The sequence below is a fragment of the Vanellus vanellus genome (assembly GCF_965231255.1).
Source record: "Vanellus vanellus genome assembly, chromosome: 16".
NCBI classification, from domain to species: domain Eukaryota; kingdom Metazoa; phylum Chordata; class Aves; order Charadriiformes; family Charadriidae; genus Vanellus; species Vanellus vanellus.
This window is the reverse complement of record NC_138921.1, coordinates 10,690,174-10,712,531: the sequence shown is the minus strand read 5'-3', so window position 1 is coordinate 10,712,531 and position 22,358 is coordinate 10,690,174. Positions and strand designations below refer to the sequence as shown.

Sequence of the window (22,358 nt, the reverse complement as noted above, 5' to 3'; positions counted from 1 at the left end):
TGTGTTTCCCTATTTTTGATATGAAGAACAGCAAAGTAGGAAAGCCACGTGGCAAAGTGTAAATAAACAGCAGGTTCAAAATGGCACCTTATTTTAAAACTTCCATGTTTCACTCAAGCTTAATTGATCCATTGACTTTCTACCAGTTCTTCGTAGAAAATGAGCATGAACTATGATGAACTTCTACCGTCACAGAACAGGGAGTGCAAGACAATGCCTGTGCCCCCACTTCTTTGACTCTCCTATATTTACTTCAAGCAATAGGATATCAACCCTTCAGTTTTGAATTCTTCAATATTTTGTAGACATTAGTAGGAATATTGCTCCTACTATTATAAATACATAATCAGTTTGGATTTCCACATCACGTTTGGCAATGTTTTTTGGTTTTTTCTTAAAAGGTAAGAGGATTTGTTACTCTGAAGCTATCTGAAAATGCTGCAGAAAAATGAAGTTCTCTAGTGCTTTGTTTTTAAGACTATTTTATACAAGTGATTTAGCATTTAGCATGTAAATTTATACAGAAATAGAAAAAAAATTGGAAAAGCAATGTGACTGCATTATAAAAATTAATGTATTAATTTTTGCTCTTAATTTAGGTGCCTTGCAAGATCTTGGCCATTCTCCTTCATTTTTTCTTCCTGAGTGCTTTTGCATGGATGCTGGTGGAAGGATTTCATCTTTACAGTATGGTGATCAAAGTATTTGGGTCAGAAGAGAGCAAGCACTTATATTATTACGGAATTGGATGGGGTAAGCATTTAGCAGTTGCTTGCTTTAAGTCTCCTCACTGTAGGACGAGATTATATTCAAAAGCATGTGTCAAACTGTCATCTTGTGATCCTAGTTTGCCTTACTGAGAGTAGGTCTGTTGGATAAGAAAATGCATAATTTTTCTGAACGTAATCAGACTTTAAAATGTATAGTCCATTAAACTTAATTCCACTGCAGTGAATTCCATGACCTCACTAGGCCAGATCAGATCCTTAATTACCAAATCAATAGCAGGAGTGTGGGAGGGAGGTCTCACTGCACTGGTATGTTCTTTTTTTGGTTCTAACTCACAACACTGGTTTATTCTATCTGTAGTCTGCAATCCATACATAAAAAATTGGCGCAGTAGCACAGGAGTATCACAAGACTTCATTAGTTGATGTTTTGTGCCTTGAAATCCTTAGGTGAAAAAGGCTGCACGGAACATCAATATTATTATTAAGAATAAAAAAGTAGTCCTATGACACGGTAATCTCACAGATAACAATTCACAGCTTTTTAAATTCAGTAACAAAAGCATAATCTGTGTGTATATTGAGAAGTCGAAACTGAATATTTTGTTCCAGGCTTTTCACAGCAGATGAAAGCTAGTTTGCTTTCACTGTCCTGGAAGTAAAGCAATGATGCTCAACAAAACTCCACCTTTAGAAGAAGAAAATGTCATATGTTGAGTCAAAAGGAGAGATGTAAAAGATAGTAAAGGAATATCTATGTAATTACAGAAAAGTTCAAAATATGTTAAAATGTGCATTACCTTTACCCCCACAAATGCATTTGGAAGCTGAATGAAAACCAATTATACCAATAATACAGACCTTCTGCAGTCATAACTGGAATATTCAGTACCTATTGGCACCATACAGATCTGGGTGATAGTAATGCTGTTCACTTATATATATATATTTCAACAGCAGCCTACTTGCCCTTTTTTAATATGGCCTTTTTATTCTGTGCATCGTGCCTCTTTTGCTTTAAAATGTCCTTCTTAGCAGTTCTGTCTAAGGGCCATTTGATATAGTCCTCTGGTGAACGCGATATCTGCTAGACTGAGGGCACAAACTGCAGTTTGCTTAGGTAGAAGTTAAGTTTTTTTCTTTGCCCTCATTGTCTCTCTGTGACAGGTTCAAGAGTACCATGTACAGGTGTCCTTATCCTGGATGTTTTAGGCAGTTTTTTTTCTCTTAAGGAATGGCCAGTTTGCAGACTAAAAATATACACCTTAAAGCTTCGGTTGCTGAAAAGGTTTGAAAGCTGTTTAGCTGTTTTGCTGAGTTTTTAGTAAAGTTGGGAAGGACAGGCTATATGGAGTAATTAATCTTTTTCCACATAGACCCAAAAGTAAGAGAACCTAGACAGGCTGAGAGTGGAAGACATTGCAGATTTGTAGATTTTTCTAGATTCAGTGCTAAATGTAGAGAAACATGCTGATGTTGGAGGGGTTTCTTGTGGATTTATTTAATCCAGAGCTCATGGAATACAACTCCAAGCATATCAAACCAAAGAAAATGTTCTCATAAGCCCCAGAGAACTCTTTCTCCTTCAGAAATACTATGTAAAAAGCCACAACAGTTGATAAAATAATTAAGAACTGGCATTTAATTCACTGGGGTATTTGCTTATAGCAGATGTGTTGATTAACTCAATTTATAATCAATCATTAATTAACTTATGAAAATAAATTCATAATTTATATGTGCCGCAATGCACCTTTACCTTTTTTTTTCTGGCATTTTGTGTAAGGTTTATTTATTGTAAAATGGAAATGATCTACAAAGTGATTTAGAAGACACAAGGATAAACATGGCATCTGACTGAGATATGACTAGTACTAAATGTCGCATTTTGCCTCATTTTATTGCAATATGATTGCTACCGCTCAATTAGTAGTAATTAGTACGAGTACATAGCCTATTGGTACATAACCCCATGAGATGTTAAATGTGGTTACTAAAAAGTCTCTTCAGTGGTATTTTGAGTTTGAGTAATACTTTGGAGGACAATCCCTCAGGCCCAAGAGTAGGTATTTGTCATCAAAGTAGATGTATGTAGCAAAAGACAGGAGGCACCAGCAGTAGACATTTCTATATCAGTTCTTCTAGCAATGTTCTTCCTGGCCAGGACTGTGTAAGAGACCCAGTACGAGCTCTGGTTCTGCAATGGAGCAAAGGTACTGTTGGAGGCAGATAGTGGAAGACATCATCCATATAACAGTAATACGTTTCTCTGTATAAACCTTTCAAAAGCCACTTTTTGACAAATATTTTAATTTTGGAAACCATGTTCCAATTATTATTCTTAAAATGACTTGGAGAAAATATGTTTTCTGAAATGCGGTAGACCTACCATGTTGCTGGAAAGTAGTTTGTAATGCTATATTTTTTTCCATATAGCTCAAAGTATTTACATTTGAATTAAATGTTGAATTTCCTTAATCATATCTGACATCACGTCATTGCTGCAAGTGTGTCTAAACATCCCTGAAGTAATTTAACTAGGCAACTGCATTCCAAATTGTTTATCTCTTGATAAGTATCAGGGCAGCCTTCATTCACTCAACGGCATCGCAACTCACTGTCTGGTATGTAACTAATGCTCAGTCAGTGGGTAATAGATGTTGCTGAATAATGATATTTTTAGAGAGAACGTTCACGTTGCAGTGTTGACTGCTTAAATGCTTAAAAGGACACCCAGGTTTGTCAGTTCCCAGCTTCCTCTTTTGTTAGCGTATTGGCACCAGCTGTGAATCAAAATGTTTAATTAGAGATCACGCATCAGTACTGCCTTCAGCAGCAGTGTGTGCTCATGTTCTACGGGGCAGAGTTTGCGTTGTTCCTTCATGAACTTGAGGAAGGTACAACAGAGTTATAAGTTATATATATTCCGTAAAATTCCCACATCTAAACAGAAGTCCTGCAAGGCTGGAGAAAGGGGCTAAAGAGGTTTTGTCCTAAAATTATTTTGTTTGGCTCTTAAAATTAGGGTAAGATGGCATTGAATGCAAGTGTCAAAAGGAAGTCGAGCATTCGTGTGCTATCCTGAGACCAGACTGGATGTGTATTTCCCAGTAACTAATGAAAATGGCCCTTTTTTTACACTTTTGCTTAGCTAACTGTTATACTTACCAAAGATGGTTGAACGAATTTGAAGACAAGGATGTCTTATCTCATGTTAGTCAAAACAGATAGTTCATTTCGTTCTTTGCTTCTAACTGAAGCGTGAATGCGTTTGACTTTTGCAAACTTGTAGTTCCTGGAATAATGACAAACCCCAGTCCTGAATTTAAAAACCCAGATCCATCATTCTTATTTAAGCAGAAACACTGGGCTAGGTACATGTGTAAAAGCTTGCGAAGTCTATATTAATGATAAATTGAAACTTGAGGCAATGAGAGGACATAGGGACAAGGAACTCCCCACTGGGTATCACTGGTCTCTTTCCGAGAGAGATTACTCCTGTAAAATGAATTCAACAGTAATCAGAGAGACAGGATACCGAACGTGCTGAGTTGATTGAAGTTCCTGCGTATTATCTTTAGTCCCAAGGGTGCTAAAATTACCTTGAAGACTGCAGTTGCCAGGAATGACAGAAGAGCAATTTGAGGAAGGTGGTAATATCCTAACTTTAAAACCACCTTGAGATTGATTGGGGGGAAAAAAAAATACTTCGTTGCCTTGGTGGTTCAGCATAACACACACAGATTATTGTAGCAAAACTTTTCCCACCCAGCCATTTGTAGGAGGCTGATGATAAGAGTTTGTGATACTGGAGATTGTGCTGTGGCACTTTGGCCTTAACACATTTTCCTATTTCAGACAATTTCCTTTCCTTTATAGACTGCCTTAGAATGAAGATTTTGTTCTGAGCCGTCAAAAGACCTAAATTTATTTATTTGCTGTTGCTCAATGTAGTCCCAGACTTCTGCATAGACACAATGTAATGCAGCAGAAGAAATAGAAAATCATAGAAAATTAACTTCCACAAAATAAATGGGAGAATATACTTTTCCCCATCAAGCAAAGTAGATCTTTTCAGTATTGGAAGGAAATATACTTTCCTTTGTGTCTAATGCTTCATCTTTCTCAATGAATGACATATTTAGCCTTTTAGAATTAATGTCCTAAAATTGCTTCAAATTGTCTGCCACAGGGTTTCTATAGCCTGCCTGGGGTTTTTTTTGCTATGTATAGAAGATGCAGCAGCTTTCAAAATACAGCATACAGATTTACAGGCATTTTCCATTTTATTTATCATTAGTGCCTCAGAAAGATAAAGCAAATGGATTAGATACGAAGTTTAATGCTGAAGAAGAGGACGTAGCTGACATTCATTTTAGACTTCACCCTAGTGACTGTATTTGGGCTGAATTCAGGGAGGATTTTGTCTGAGCAAGGGCTGTGTTATTGGGCTCCCTGTGCCAGGTGCTGTGAGCTTATGCCTGCTCTGCAGGCTGTATTTTGCTGCCGAGTTTGGGAGGTAGCTTTAAATTAGCTGGCTTGGGGACTCGGAGAACTTGAGCTGCAGCGGCACAGGGCTCCGTGTGGGTTGATTTACCCCATGTAAATGTGATGCTGTATTGCTCTAGGGCTGCAGAGACACAGATGACACCAGCGCCGTAGATCAGCTGCCGGAAAGGTGTGCTAGAACATTTTCATCTGATACTGTGCTCTGGAAAGCATGGTCTGCTGCGTCATAAATTTGGCCATTTGGAGTAGGGTTGGTGAGCATATTTGTAGCACCTGCTAACTGAGAAAACATTCAGATACAGTAAAAAAACATAACCATAACTCTTTCATGGATGATAACCAGTGCCAGCACAACATTAACATTACCTATTATGGGCGTAGACTAAATTTCACAGCTCTCATGTAATTATTACTGACAAAAGATTAAGCAAACACACTTACTTTTGTGTATAATATATAATCCATACAAATTCTTCAGTCCAGATCAAATCTTATGATCCCCTTAGGCTAAATATATATTTTTTCCAACCTTAGGGAATTTACTGAATGGTTGTTTCTTAAAGGAAAAATACTCCAATTTCACTGTAACAAAACCTTGATTCTTCCTCCATTGCCATTATCCATTTAATATCTTGTTAATGCAAAGAAAAGGCAAACACTGCGCTATAGGCTGCAGACGATTTTATTCTCACTGACTTAACAGCTCTTTTTATGCAGATGACTGCTCTATGTTTCATCTGCATAAGTTTTATTGTCTTCCAAAGGAACCCTGTATTTAATTTTCTTCTTCGCTGCCATTTAAAATTGATAAAAGAGTCATGCAAAGTCCTTTGAATATCCAGCATTTGACTTGGAAAAAAACTGGCAGACTAGAATTATAAAGGAGAGTTAGTTGGGCACAGGTATTTTTGCTTCTGTGGCAAAGTCCCTGCGGTGGGAAGACAACTTGCGTCAGAAGACAAACTGCGCCAATAAACAATGCCTACTCAGCAACCGAAGATGTGATTGGGAGTGTGTAGACATACCTGTGGACCTTTAGTCCAGGTAGCGCGCGTACCCATGGCAGAGCGGGTTTCAGCAGATAGGCTTATGTCTGTGCTTAATTGCTCTGTTGAATGTAATTGAAATATGTGTAGGATTTCCCTTTCTTAGACAAATGAGATAGTAAACTAAAATCTTGCCTTTGCTTAGGTCTTGCACAAATATTACATCTAAGAGGTTATTCCTGATTTGGACAAGCATGGGAGAGCAGAATCAAGTTAATTCACATCCTGCAGAGTGGCTTTCAAAGTCTAAGACCTGAACAATGCCTGTAGATGCTGCTTCTTAACTACTGAGTATCTTTCTTCTTTATAAATACAAAGTGCTTCTAGCCACAATCATTAAAGAACAAAAACACTTCTTCCAAAAATTATAGTTCTGCTAGTATAGGAAAACTTTACAGAATTTTATGAGGATGATATTGGTAAGATTAAGCAGAAATTGCTTGACAGAGAATTTTGTAAAAGCCTCAAGCAGAAAACCTGAAGAATTCAAAAGAAAATTGAAACTTTAAGCTATCATGTCTAATACTCTGTCTGGGACTGGGTTATTAAATTCCATAAGATGATAAAAGCTCAGACCTTCACATTTTATTAAATCATACAAGAATTACCGATGATCATTTAATATTTAAAAGGATGAGGTTTTACCATATTCAGAACTGTTGGCAAGAAAACCCCCGCTTCCTCTCCAGCTCCTGGCCCGGAAAGCTGTGCTGAAGTGGCACAACAGGATATCCTGGTGCTGAGACACGCAGCCCCCCGACAGCAGGACCATTATTGTCTGCCTTTGTGTAATTCCTGTGCAGTCCCATAAAGCACTCCTCCGCCTCCCAGGATGCAGCACACTGGACCTGTCAAAACCCATCTGGAAACACAGTCTACTTTAAACACAGAAATCTTGTAGAGCTATTATATATTTATGTTAGAGTAAGTCTTGGTTGGGCATCTGAGTGGGATCTGAACTTGCTTCCATTAATAACTGTCTCTCGCTGCTGTGCGTGATGCTCTAGATAACTAAATCATAGAATCATGGAACGGTTTAGGTTGGAAAGGACACTTCCCACCAGCCCAGGTTGCTCCAAGCCCCATCCAACCTGGCCTTGAACACCTCCAGGGATGGGGCAGCCACAGCTGCTCTGGGCAACCTGCGCCAGGGGCTCGCCGCCCCCACAGTAAAGAACTCCTTCCTAATATCTAATCTAAATGTCCCCTCTTCCAGTTTGAAGCCATTCCCCCTCGTCCTATCACTCCATGCCCTTGTAAAAAGTCCCTCCCCAGCTCTCCTGTAGACTCCCTTTAGGTACTGGAATGGCATATAAGGTCTCCCCAGAGCCTTCTCTTCTCCAGGCTGAACAGCCCCAACTCTCTCAGCCTGTCCCCACAGCAGAAGTGCTCCAGCCCTCAGATCATCTTTGTGGCCTCTTCTGAACCCGAAATGTCGCCATGTCTGTCCTCTCGCCTGCTCGTCATGCACCCCTGTGAGAAACTCAACTGCATTTTCCAGATTGTTTTGAATCCTTAAACAAGGTGCACTTACTTGGGGGAAAGTGGTTAAAATAAACCTGATATTGCTCCACAGGATATCACTGCTTGAATAGCAAGAGACAGAAATTACATAAACGAAAACCAGGCTGAAAAAGGACTATGATTCTCAACGAGATTAGCACTAACTCAGTTTAACTGTTAAACTAGTGTTTTATTGAAAAGTCATTTTGTTTGTCTGACATTAATTGATTAAAGCATGTTGTGTTACACAGCTGCAGGAGGATGTTGAGTCAGGCTTAGTTCTAAAATTACTGAGCTGTTCTGTTGCCCATGCAAAATGTAGCCGAACTTGCTGGGTTTACTGGAAGACACACTTTTGTTACTAATATTGCCGCCGACTTTGCCTTTTTGCAGGCTGCCCACTGGTGATCTGTGTGATTTCTACAACATCGTCCCTAGACAGCTATGGAGAAAGTGGCAAGTGAGTATGAAAATGTCTTCTCTCAGACGCAACATGGATGAAAAATCTGATGCGCAGAAAAACTCGTAGATCTGATAAGAGGGCAGTAGTTCTGCAAGGTCCTGCTGAGGGGTAGGGCAGATAGCCTGAAAAACCACGATTGCTGTGTAGGCATATTCTTAGACCCAGAAGCCCCAGGTTTGCTTTTCACTGCTGAGATATTGCACAAAAAGCTCCTGTGATGTTTTGCCTATTTTTCCCTTCTGCTGCAGAAGCATAAGGCCCTCTGCAGTGAGCTCCCTGCTTACCCCACGCGCAGAGCAAAGCGCGGGCTGAAACATTTCTAACAAGATGAGAATAAGATTTGATTGAAGACATTTAATCTTTTGAGGAAAACTACAGTTAAACATCTGAAGATCTAGAATGGATATCGTTAAAATTTTTTAAAACTAAGTGCCTTTCTAATTTGGAAGAAGAAAAGCAAATTTATCTGAGAAAACACCGTGGGATTCAATCCTACCATAATGTAAGCAAAAGATTTGGAGGAAGGGTTATTTTTTTGCATGTGGTGAGCTAGTTTATATCGCCACCGCTGTAGGAAAGAGGCGTGAAGCTGAGAGCGTGTCTCCCAGCCTCCTCACCCCCAGCCGGGCAAGGCAGGGAGGGCTTCAATTTGTCTCTTGCTACAACGAGAGTGCTCACAGCACTGAAATGACTGCCTGTGATACAGGATACCAGAACAACAAATAGCAAATAAAACCTTTCCTTTCTTCCCATCTTTCCGCCCCTAATGCTATTTGATGGCGTGCTGGGGCAGATAGCTGTCACTGGCTCTCTGCAAGATACAAATCAAAATGAGATCCGGCCTCAGATTCCCCGCCTGTGAGGGGGAAAAGGAGCTTCTTATTGATGCTCTGTTGTGTCTCTTGCTTTTAAAATTCATCAGTCTTCTTGCACTCTCTTTTAGTCTCTTTTTTAATTAAGAACATTACTAATTAAATGACCGTGTGCTTCATCTAAAATCATTCTGATTTTTCCCTGCAGCTGCTGGCTTTCACTAGAGAATGGAGCAATCTGGGCTTTTGTGGCACCGGCGTTGTTTGTAATTCTGGTAGGTAAACCCACGGCTGCTGCTGTTTTCTTGTTGCACATCTGTGTCAGCCACACGGCAGAGCTGGCTGAAGGGCTGACGCCAGACCTTGTGGCAGGCCAGTGAACCAACAGAGATGAAGGGTCCAGAATTATTTTGTTCCTCCTCCGATTTCTGTGTTTTACATGGTTGTGTATTAGTTTATGCAGATTAATTCTCACAGCATTCATTTCACTATTCCAAGACAAAAATACAACCTAAAATCCTTGGAGAGCCCTCTCCTGAAACAGCCCTCTTGGGGCCATTAAGAACTGCGTCAAATTGAGTAATTTTGGGAGTTTTACTGATTCTCAGAAAGATCCCCCAAAAGAACAAACCGTGGTTTGTGTTTCATATACACCAGTAAAAGCTGAAAGGCTGATTCCACCCCACTGGTATTTGAAGCTTTTGCTTGTAGAGAGCTCACTTTTCCCAGTAAAGCCGAGTGCCCTCAGTGAAGACGATCATGGCAGAGTTTGCAAGCAGTCAGCAGTCAGCAGGAATGGGCTACAGCAACAGTTGTAGCTTAATCACTGTGATTACTTAAGTATTCAGGGGTGTTTGCAGGGATTAAGTGGGAGATTATTCCTCTTCAGCACTGTTTCCAATACTTCAATTGATCAATCGTTCAATTGTTATCTACAATTTGTGCTGCAGGTTATAATGTCAGAGTGACAGTATGAACATGGGAATAGACTCACTGATTAGTGAAATCAGGTTGTCTTTAAAGCTTTGCTTAGATTTTAAATGCATGAGCCCAAGTCTAGACCAGAGTCTGCCATGCTGTGGTGTTTAAGGAGGGTCAGGTAAAACAAGATCCTGACTACTTGCAGGGAGGAGCATCAAAAGGAGCCACTGCCTGTACCTTGTACTTCCCTAAGACAGCTAAGGATTTCCATGGGAAGCACAAAGAAACTTCCCCAAATTTCATCACACAGAACCCCCCCCTCCCCCCAAATCCTGCTTATAAAGGAAGGAAGGCGAGCTATGTGTATAGAACCACTAATGTTTATCATTGCATACCTCTATAACTATTTGGCAAGCAGAAGGTGGCTCCTTGGCTGACCTTTTCCATTGCAGGAAATTTTACACTGCAGCTGAGTGGACATCCTACCATTTGCCTGAGAGACAGTGAAATCGGCACCTATTACAGGCAGCGCAGCCCAGCCCAGCATCTTCCACCCGAGATACAGCCTTGAAAAACTAGGCTAGATAAACATATATTAAGAGAACAATGAAACTAGCTGCTATATTGATGTGGCAGAAATTGCCTCACGTTAGCATTTTAATCAAATTATTAATGGCAACACTGCAAAGTCCCTGCGCAGTAAGGGCAGAATTTCTTTTACCCAAGTGAAAGTATATACGTGTAAATAAGAAATGTTGGTCACTGGATTAGAGCTGGCCAAACAGCTCTCGACTTTGTTCCAACACACCTAATTTCTTGTTGGCCTGTACCTTGGAGCTTCTGGATGTGAGTTTAAATTCAAAGGTACGTAGATATTGAGGATTGGAGAGAACTAAAATAATGTAATATTCAAATGTCTCCTTCTCACGGTAGCATTTGCTTTCCGGCTGTTGTTCAGCAGCAAAGGAGGAAATGAGATGCAACCAGTAAAATCAAATCTTTCCCAGCTGCTGTCCGAAGATGGTGTTAATTAAAACATGCCAGATAGTGAAGTGCTTACTCACCTGAGTGAGCACAGCCTTCGTCAATTTGCATGCGTAGCTGCTTGCCGATGAAAGTAAGGGTTTAACTGTCTGGCGCTCACTTATGATATATAATATTTGTGCAGCTCAAGTTATATTCTTGTAGGGATACAAGTATTTTGAGAAAGAGAAAAAAATGTGCTCACAAGGTTGATCCACGTAGAGCAATTTGTTAAATAGTCTAAACCCAGCTCAGCCCAAAATAGCAGCAAGCTAGCTGACAAATTATTCTCTCTGGGCATTGAATATGCTAGCTGAAAAATGCGGGAGTGCCTATAGGGAAATAACAAGGCTAAACACTGTTTTGTGTGTGCATGCGTGCCTGTGCTCTTTAAATAACAAATTAGCCACTAGTTGCATGAACGTCTCAAAAAGCAGTTTTTGACTGCTTCCATCCACAGTTTGTCTCTGCCAAGAAAAAGGATTATGCTGTGAAGAAAACAGGGGGACTGCTCTTTTCAACTCCCACTCCCTAGAGAAGAGGCAGACACAGTCTACTTTTGTCCTGCCACAGCCTCGCAGGCAATATCGACATTGTGGAGCCTTAAAACAGAATGATGTGGTGGGAGTGTGACCGGGAAAAAATACTCACACATGCTTTTAGAGGGAGTAATTCACAGAACCTCCCAGCCCTATATGGATTCCCGTACCCAAAGTGCTCTTTCCCTGGGGTTTGAGTCAAGGGATGCGATGAAAGAAATAGTTCCTGCTATATGTAGGTATTTTGGCTTCTGCCCGCATCTTAAAGTTTAGAGATCGCTCTCCCCCACCTCACAAATCACCGAGCCTCTATAGCATCCTCTTAAGGCAGCTTTGGAAAAAAAATGCTGCAATTAATTTGAAAACCAAACTAATGTCAGCCAAAGTGGGCCTGGGACGTGTCTTCAAAGGAAGAAAAAAACTTGATAAAGCACCTGAGTTTTTGGAACAAGACGCTAAACTTTTGGCAGAAGGCTTTGTTTGTTATCAGCCATCTGCTGCCTTGGTGTGTTTCCATAGATATGGCAGAATTAAGGAAATTCTGCGGAAAGCATCTGTGTACGTGGAGCAGTGGGTGTGCTGCAGACAGGGAGCAATCCACTGGGGGGCAGATACTGGGCTGTGGTGGCAAGTCCTTTCTATTGTTTTCCTTCCAAGTAGTTATTTTCCTGGTGTTTTTTTTACATGTCTTTCAGATAAACAACATTTTTATGGAGCTAAATGATTTTCATTAGCATATTGCTAACAGTTCGTGCTGTGGGGACATCAGCTTTGCGACCAGTGTCTTCAGATGGCACTCTGGAACTTGGGTGCCAGGCTGAGATTGCCATCACTGTCTTCACTCGGTGCTTGCCTAGGAATATTCAATATATAAAAAATATTCCCTTCCTTATACCTGCTGATCATACATGATTTAGTGGTGTTGCCTCATTGTATTTATTGATACCTCTTTGTACCAGTGCAGAATTAGCATCATTTCTGTATGTTGAACAGTATCCTACTCCGCAGGCAGGCCCACTCGTTGAAAAGTGACAATTTGTGTCCCTTATTAGACATCGTTCGTCACGGGAAAAGGTGACAGAATTGGACCCATAGTGTTTAAAGGCCCTGAAACAGATTCCTCAGAGTCACTGAGACCAAGTCCATACTTAAGTGCTGTGGTGGATTAGAGCACAAATGAACAGACCGCAGCTGCTAAGCTTCTCATTTTTTCTTGTTAGCACTCAGTTACGAGCACTTTTACTGTTTTAAAATTAAATTCCTTCATTATTTTAAAATTAAATTTCTTCTCACTTTATCAACAGGAAAGCACGCGACATTTTTTCAAACAAGGAGACAGACTGTAAGAAATTAAAAGTTAAGGATTAATATTAGAAAAGAGTAGAAGTCAGGGATCCGTTACACCTTTTATTTATTATTGATTTTCTTTCCAGCCTCAAAGTTTTGCTCTGATATTCGGCTCTGACTGGTTTGATACTACATGCATTACTACGAAGTCATGTACATAGAAGTCTAAAATAACTCAATTCAGTCTATTCCAACTGCAGTTGCTCTGGACAGCTGAGAGCAGAATCAGGCTTTCTGAAATCATTCTCCCGGATTTCAATATCGATCTAATTTAATCGACTGGCTGTGTTTGGCAATGCATAATACCCAGTAATGATTCTGGAAGTGACCTAGCAGTGGGCTGCGTCTGCAACAACGTGCAGTGGTGCTGTGCTGCTAATGGTGACGGAAGGATCCAACTAACTGGCACTGTAAGAGAGTATGTTAAACCTCAGATTGGAAGAGTCGGCTATAGCTCCCTGTACCATTGCCTGAAACTGAAGTGGAGACTAAAATAGTTTGTGGTTTTAGAGGAAAGCTGGTCAATGGATTTAATTAAGGCAATATGTTTTATACATTTTTTTTTTAGTTCCTCTGTGCTGCCAAGCCTTTTCTTGGCTGGGATGCAACACACCACATCAGAGGGTTTTACGCATGGGATTTCTGCACTGCGCTAGAGAAGAAGCAAAAATCTCTTGAGACTTGGAGGAAATCTAGGTGAAACCCCTGCAAAAAAACCTAAGTGAGGGAAAGAATTTGTCCCACTGTATCTGGTCTGACAATTTTTTCATGAGATATTGAAAGATATTTTTACTCGTTTAACTCTCTTCCTGATCTGACAATTTTTAGTCAGATGAAGTTGTCACTAGAGTGAGCCAGAGCTCCCTGATGTCATTGGGAACTTTCCATGGGCTCTGGTGGGCTTTGGATCAAGCCTACAATAATGGGAACTGGCAGCTCCTGCTGATTTCGCAGAGACTTGCGAGTGCCTGGGGTCGGACGAGCTGCCTTGAAAGGAGTCCTGTGAGCAAGGAAGCAAGCGCTGACATTATTAGCTCTATTCTTTTGAAAAGTAGAGTGTGGCCGGTACCTGCAAGCAAAAATATTCTAAGTTCCTGTGTAATTTTAAGGCAAAATAACTGCAACTGTCAGGTAATCTGGCCTTTCAGAAAAGTGAAAAATAGGAACATGTATATAGTTCCTAAATGTTTATTCTCCTAGTTTGAACATTCTGATACAGGTTAAAGCATAACGAGTGTTTCATCAACTAAGCATTGTCCTAATCAGATCATTGGCAAAGTATTTACATCAGATGCCAAAAAAAAAATCACTGGAGGAACAATTCAGTGGCTGTATTTTTGTTTCCCATTATAAGGGCAGTGGAAATACCTCCGTGCTTTACTTACTGAAATATCGGCAAAGGAAGACATTTGTAGCTAATCTGTTTATTTAGGCTGAATGAGATTAATTTCTCAAAATACCTGAACAAAAATTTTCAAGCGGTTCAGGAAATTTAAATACAGAACTTTGGGACTTGAGTATAATGGTTTGTTGCTAATTTTAAAAATCCTTTAGTTTTTAGCAGCAGTGAGATCGCAGTGTTTCCTTCTCGCTTTTTAAACATATTACTAATGCGCTCTGGAAAGGATATAGTCCCACTGACTGCACAGGAGAAGCTCAGGGCCTTTTAAAATTTCTACTTTAGACCATTCAAAATACCTAGGAAATGAATTTCCCATTTAATTTCTTTTATATAAAGAAATTAAAATTCAGCTAGAAATGCTGAGCAGTTTGTGCTTTAGAAAGCCATCTAATTTGTCTCCTTCGAGATTATCTTGCTTTTGCTGTTTTCATGACCAGATCTTAGGGTTCATATGCAGTTTGAGTGAGAGTTTGCAAGATTCTGAGTATTCAGTTGTTGGTGCTTTTCATGACTTTCACTGAGTTTTGCAAGATGTAGGAAATTCAGAATTTGAAGAATGAGGTTTGGTTTTTTTTTTCCTCATTGGATTTTTTTTGAGGGGTATTTGAATATACACTGTTTAGGCATATTTTTTAAAATGCTATGCAGAAAGCAAAATGTAGGGGAGTCTGAAAAGAACTTGGAATGGAAGAAAGCGTTAAGGTTAAGCACTTGTGAGGCTGGCAGGAGTGTGCTGTTGTCTGCAGTCATCAGAAAAAGGGATCATGGCGCAACTGTGCCCGGAGGAACTTGAGCTGTCAGGGAGACGTCCATAAGGAAGCGTCGAAAGGGGAGGCTGATATTTTGCATAACAGACCAAAAATAGCTGCTGAAAGATAATGTCTCAGGAAGGAATTTAAGGGTACAGAGAAGTATTTTCTGTGCAATTCACATGAAACGCTGGACTAATGATGATGATCATTTGGTGGACATGCAGCAGAAAATTGGAGAGTTTGGAGGAGAAAGAGAAGAGAGAAAGAAGAGAAAGTGTAACCTGTTCATGTTCATTGTTTGCTGCTTCAATGTGCATGTTTAGCATATAAGTGGCTTTCTCAAAGAATTTATAAAAGATGTTTACAAAATATGATTTGGTAGGAATAGGGAAAATGATCCCAAGGCCGCTGAATTTCACCTCTCACTCATCTCTGTAAAGCTGACTGAACAACAGGTACACTCGTAATTCAAAAGCAGTCGGGTTCCACAGGGTATTCTTTGGACGGGCTAAAGAGCCGTGGCAGAAACGAACCATCACAGCTATGCTCCTACTTTACACCAGGTGATGATCTGCCCTTAAAAATCTAAAATTAACAGAGTGATCAGAAAGTTTTAAAAAATACCAAGGCAATTATTATCATCAAACTTGAGGATTTTTTAATTCATCCTCTCATCCTCAGAATTAGAATATTTATGTCAAAATAGAATATGATTTTTGAGTTTTAGCTGAGCAACAGCACTATTTTGAATTATTTTCTTTCTTTTTGTTCTATAGTTTTATTCTACCCTTGTTCTTGATGCTAAATATCAGCTTTGTAGCTGATGTGTAACTTTGGACAGGAAGGGGGAAATATATCTCTCACCTTTGCATTCTCTCCTCTTTTTTTCTCTTTAAACCCAAGGTCTTTGCACAGCAAGACAGCCTTTGCCACATTTCTTTTAAGTGATAAAGATTTGCTTCTTTCTTCACCTGCGACTCCAGAGCAAAGTCTCTTTTGTTAGATATTTTCAGTGTTAGTCTTTTCAAGATTTCCTATTTTTCTGGTGGGAGTTCTTTTCGTGTTATTGATGTTTCTGCTGGGCCTGACATTAAAAAAAGCAGGGCTTTTGAAGAGCAGAGTTCAGGTTTAACATATTTTCCTCATTGCCGTTTTAAAATAATCTTGTGCTTAAATTGCAAGCAGACTTTGGTAAGAAACAGGAATTGTACACTGAGAATTCTAGCGGGAAAGGTGCTTTCTGAAGTCTGTGCACATACAAACACAAAATCAGAAAGCATGCAGACACGTGCCCCTGTTCACTGAAGTTCTTGTCTAATCTGTCAGCTGGTAGTAGATTATTAGTGCATTCATTTGTACAGTAGGGATCCCGAGCCCTTCTTTAGCTGTGAAGCTATGTGTTAATCCAGCCTTATCCTAAACAGACAAGGACTGTTCCTGATAGAAAGAAATCAAAGGGAGAACTACTCACTATGGGGAGAGGGAAATCCATTGACAAGGGTCAAACTATACCAGTCCAAAATTGGAAACCTCTTTTGCCAAATAAAGACAACATGCAAAGTTCCTATTTTCTGTTGTATTTCTACAATACACTCCTAAGGCAGTTTGTAACTCTGACCAGTCCGTACTTACTCTTCTGACCAAGTCTCGTTCCTTCTCCAGGTCAATATTGGTATTCTCATTGCTGTCACAAGAGTTATCTCAAGAATCAGTGCAGACAACTATAAGGTTCATGGAGATGCCAATGCCTTCAAGTAAGTGTTTCTCATTCAAATTATATTTTAACAAGTTAATAATCTCACGCTAGCAATGTTGTATCATGTTATATCATAGCGACATGTATCATGGACATCTCCCAGAACACTGATATCGTTCCTCGTTAGTAAAAAGCAAATAATGTTAAAAGTAGCATATCATTCTCTTGAATGTAGCCAGTTAACCTATATTTTATGAAAGCCGAATGCTACATAGGATGAAACCTATGGTTCAGCATGAGCTAAACTGTTTTCCTGCTTATTAGTCTCCAGCATTTGCTGATTCATGATTTTCCCTTTTCTTAATGGAGACTTTCCCCTTCCTGCTATATCCAAAGATAAATCTCACAGAGCATCACTAATCTATACTCGGCTATTGCAACTATTCTGCTCCTTCAGAGGATAAACCTTGTTTCTAGCCCAAGTTCAGCATAACATTTAGGCATATGCTTATATTTATAAGACTCTCTTGATACTGCAAAGCACACAGACTTATGCTGGATTTAAATGTGTGCTTAAATTCAAGCGTCTCTTTGTATTAGGGTGCCTTGAGCCTCTTGGGATGGTTTTGAGAGTGTATCATCTTTAAAATACTGCACTAGCAAGGCTAGAGGGGAAATGTAAGGTAGACGCATGGCTACATCTGAATACACAAGGACAAATTCCAATTTCTTAAATCTACATGATTACATATGTGTAGCTAAGAAGATAACTTAATATACTGAGTTTAAAGTAAGATGCCGAATATTCCATTTCATATTTTGTATCTCCTAAAGATGCTTTAATCCAAATTTAAAAGGACACTGCATATAACTCAAGGAATATGTAACTTAAGCAGAAGATAAATGTGATGATGGTTTGTGTTTAATGTTTCTGAGTCACAGACTATTGTATGATAAGGATTTGGTGCCACTGCTCTGAAATGATATCATAAAGAATAATTTTTATGCTTGGATTACTCATGTAATTTTTAAAATGTCATTAAGTTTTAAATATTGGTGACAGTTACCTAACTGAAGTTAGTTTAGTTATTGTATAATTATCCAACAGGAAAAGAAAACCAGTAAATAAGTCTACACAAAAGTCTGTAAGATAATGACATTGTAGTGAAATTAAAAGACTGGAAATTAAAATGACTGTTTCAGGTTTGGCCGAGTCCCTGTGACCTTCGGAAATACAAAGGAAATATAGAACCTTAGGAAGCAAATAACTATATTGTCAATGCCAATTTGTATAAACTGTTAGAATCATGAAGATAAAGGAACAACCTCCACAAACATAAGAGGCGCTATACAGGTTGCTCTGTGTACTCAGATAGCTCCTTACTTGTATTATGAAGAATTGATTCAATACACTGTACCCTGTAGTGTGCTGTACCCTGCACACTAATAGATATTATTTTTTTAAAAGAAAACTAGGTGTGTGTATATAAGTAAAACAATGTATGAATGGTTGGTCTAGGAATACAATGAAATCCATTTAATCAGGAGTATATGTTCTTGGTTGAAATATTATCAGCCGTAGATTTGGAATGGTGGAGCTCTCTACTAAAGACGTGACTTCTCCAAACACCCTGGCTCAGAGATGCTCCTTGTGCCAAGTAATTGTTAAAATACAGTTTTAGGATTTGACCTAGCAGAAGTGATGGTGGTGTAGAAAAATGAGGATCAGTGGGAAGATATATCTGGAAACATTCAATCATTAATTATTGGTTAAGCAGAAATATGCTCTGACAGAGCAACTTTCCTCATAAAATTAAATTAAGTCAATAAAATATAATTGAAGGTAAACAGAACATAGAGAGTAGCTATTTTTCTGTAGATACCATTACAAAAATGGATCCTCAGAAGAAATTTGAAATGGTAAGGGCATAAATAGCTGTCCAAATCAGACCTTAGAGAGTATTTATACTCTGATTCAACGCAGTTGTGAGCCATGATGAATTAGAGTTTCATGTACAGAGGATGTCATGGAGAAAGTAACTGGGCTATTGGAAAAAAGAGAAATACAAGGCCTTTGTTACATTGGATTTCTTTTTCTTGTCATCAGTATTCCTTATGCAGGTGAGTTTATATGCCTAGTGTGAAATCATTCTGTCTGTGGTACCGTTTTCCCAAAAACAAGAGAACAAAACAAGAAAGGGTTCTGTTCTGACAGCTGTACGGGAAATGTTTTTCATAGTGAAAAAAAAAACCAACCCCTGCTTCCAACCACTAAAGGTTCTTAGATGTTGATTAGAAGTTGTTAACGCGAGAGAGTGCATAGGCACAGCAAAACGAATCAGTGGCAGAGAGCACAGAGAAATCAGAAAAAACACAATAAGCTCTGTAGTTTCTGTCAAGCCGCTGTCAGCAAGGGCTACAGGGTAGTTTTTGAATCAACAAGTTCACTTGGCTTAGGGAGGAATCACTGAAGACCGCAAAACGCTTCGCATAGTGTGAGCCTTAAATAAAGGGCCTGTCAGGCATCCATCTGAATGGTGCCGTTGCTTTGGTATTAGCTATGGGGGAAATGGGAATATGTTAGAAAAAAATGTATCAAGCACGTCTTAGAAACACAGTTGAATTAAAATGACATAACATGATTTTGGTGAGACAAGAAAGCACTTTGTCCCATGCTGCAGTTGTCCGCTGCAGTGAAGTGGTACATAAGGCAGAAGTGGCTTTTTAGGGCTGTGTTCACGGTTTCAAAAAGCTAAAGACAGAAAACGAGAACTGCAGTGCAAGGAGCTGTGGAGGGGAAGCCTGCTCGATCCAATAAACTTGAGAAGGAAAAAAAGGAGGGATTTCAATGCTGCCTTTTCAAGCTGGAATGAAATTTAAGTGGAAAGCAGAATGAGAAACAGTAAGTTGCTGTCTGCAACAATTTGGATGATAGCTCTTAAACAGCGGGGTTTCGAAGTTTACAAGTGATAATGAACTGAAAGGCATAGCAAAACTGGCTGGAGAATGACAAAAGTGCCTGTGGCAGACGCGTGAGGGAGGTGTCAGCGCCAGTTTGCCTCTCCTTGGCAACTCAGGCCAATATTTCTACCTGCCTTGAAGCACCTCACACTGGCAGCTGCTGTTGAGTTCAAATACAGACAGCCGGTGTAGTCTGACAATCACAGCCTACAGGTCTTACAGCACAGGCTCGTCATCGGGCTCCCCTCTTGCCAGGCTTTGCTGCCAAAGGAAAAGTTTAATCATGCTGACAAGGGCTGGCTTCCATTTCTGCTGGCAGCCTGGATGGGAGAGCACCTGCCCCGGATTCATCTCCCCTGACTTTAGAACTCAGTAAAGCGGACACCTCCACCCGGACTCCTGATCAAAGGAGAAGTGGGTGCTCTACAACGCAGTTGATCTTGTGTTCATCTCACTTGCCTTTGCCCTATCCCTGGAGGTGTTCAAGGCCAGGCTGGATGGGGCTTTGAGCAACCTGGGCTGGTGGGAGGTGTCCCTGCCCATGGCAGGGGGGTTGGAACTAGATGGTCCTTAAGGTCCCTTCCAGCCCAAACCATTCTATGCTTCCATGAAAAGTTCTGATTTCTCCGCAGTGACTGTGAGGGTAGCCCAGACTGCTCAGCTCCTACGCAGTTTCCATCTCTGTGCACGTCTCAGGCCAGGTGTGATAACTCAGACCTCTGAGGCCATCAACCCGCAGCTGAGCAGAGACTACCTTAGGAAACTGTCAGAACAAAGATGCAGTTATGAGCCATGATGATATCAGTTAAAAAGGATATTTATTGTTAGAGAAGCACTAGTACTGGAGTGTATTTAGTTCCCCTAAAGATTAAGTTACTTGGCAACATAGTGGATATTACCAACAAGGCTTGTTTCTCTTGGCAACAGACAGCAATAAACTGATGTAATTATTTAGAGTAATTGTTCCTGATTTTCCATATGGCAACAGGTCCTCTCAAATGCTGACTCAAATGTGACTAGAGAATATGCATCAGAGTGAGCCAGTGCTCTGCTCTGAAGGGAACGTCCATCGATCTTCATGTTTAAAAGCCAAACTAGAAAAGAAAGTTGTGAACAAAATACGTTTTCTATCATAAAATTAATTATCCATCTTCCCCATTCACATTTCACTCAGAATAAAGTGCTGTATGCTATGGGCTGAACAACCTCTCCAGGTTCAGACGTTGCTTGTTGCAATGGAGATATCAGACAGCATCTTGCTGAACGTTTTACTCTAGTTTCAGAGATACTGGTGTGGATGTGTCTTTGTTTTTTTAAAGCACATAGTAATAGTACCCCCAAAAGAAAATATAGGATAAATTGAAGAAGCAGCATAAAAGAGTAAGTTTATGTAATACCGAAACTGCAATATACCCAATAATTGAAGGCAAAATTCACATAATTAATTAATGAGAATATGATCAGAAATGCTGATTAATGCATTATAGACTCTTGGGACAGTCTGAACAGTACGTATTTGGTCAGCTTAGGAATTTTTGGATGTGTGTGGAAATAATCACTTTTTTAGAGTCTGAAACTGCAAGAGCAGTTTACTGGCAAGAGCTGAGAAAAAAATTATTATCTCCTATTTATTACTTTAATTTTCTTAACCTGCTTTTTGTATTGTTTTTTGATGCATATTGAACACATGCCTAGAATAGGAGCTGTTTCACTTACTTGTGAACCTCTTAGTAGGTTCAACCTATTGACTCTCAGCAAAATAATTCAGGTGCTTTCTGAGAAGGTTTTGCATCCAGGGAACAGATTTTCCACCAAAAAGCTAATTTATATGGTTTATTTTATAGAATGCTGAATCAATACCTTGAAACATTTAAATGCATACACACAACATTTGTTTGCATTATCCACTCTTCTTGACCAGGCCCTCTTTTAGGGAAATAATTAATCCTATGTTTGAGTTTAAGCATATGAGTAGTCTCTCTAAGCTTAATGCAATTAAAGCAGATTAGTTTAATGGAATTGCTCACGTGCTTGAAAAGGCACATGATGACTTTTCTGAGTTATGGACCATTTGAACTCTTTTTCTTACTTATTTCTTCTGCATGTAAAGTCTTAATTCCACTCAGTACATTCATTAACTCTTATTAGGACCTAAAGAGCTTTTTTCTTGCTGCTCTACCCTTTCAAAGTCTCACTGCTGTGTTTACTTGGGAAGTTACTTCTCTGTTGCAGAGAGAAAAGATGTCTAATGTGACAGTGTTTTAGAAACGTGCACATCTCATTACCCACGGGGAAAGCTCTTCCCTGATTAAGTCTATCACAGATAGTCGTTTGATTACATGAGTTACTTGGCTCCTGGATTACAAGGGTTAAAGCATAATACAATTTTCAAAGATCTCTGTTTTGCACTAAGACTAATATTGTAACAGAGGAAGAAATGCAAAGCACGTCCCTGTGGCAGGAATAGTAGTTTTAGACTAGAACCAAAGGTACCGTGCTTAGCCATAGCACCGTGCTTCCCCGGCTAGTTCACTTTTGTATCGCATTGTCCAGAAGAAACATTTTCACTAACTTTTCTTGACTAAATTGCCCAGTCCAACTCTTATTGAATACCTTCTCACTGCTTGCTCTGAAATGGTCCAATGAGTTGGAAAAA

The 22,358-nt window shown here is 39.7% G+C and overlaps 1 protein-coding gene across 1 annotated transcript in view; it reads left to right on the top strand.

Moving 5' to 3' along the window:
- ADGRD1 (adhesion G protein-coupled receptor D1) overlaps window positions 1-22,358 on the top strand; it is a gene marked incomplete at both ends in the record, with an annotated part of 161,575 nt that overhangs the window by 117,816 nt on the left and 21,401 nt on the right. The window contains 4 exons of the mRNA XM_082491509.1: window positions 600-753; window positions 8,180-8,246; window positions 9,270-9,336; window positions 16,708-16,799. Of these exons, the coding sequence (XP_082347635.1) occupies window positions 600-753; window positions 8,180-8,246; window positions 9,270-9,336; window positions 16,708-16,799 (380 nt within the window). The remainder of the gene's footprint in view (window positions 1-599; window positions 754-8,179; window positions 8,247-9,269; window positions 9,337-16,707; window positions 16,800-22,358) is intronic.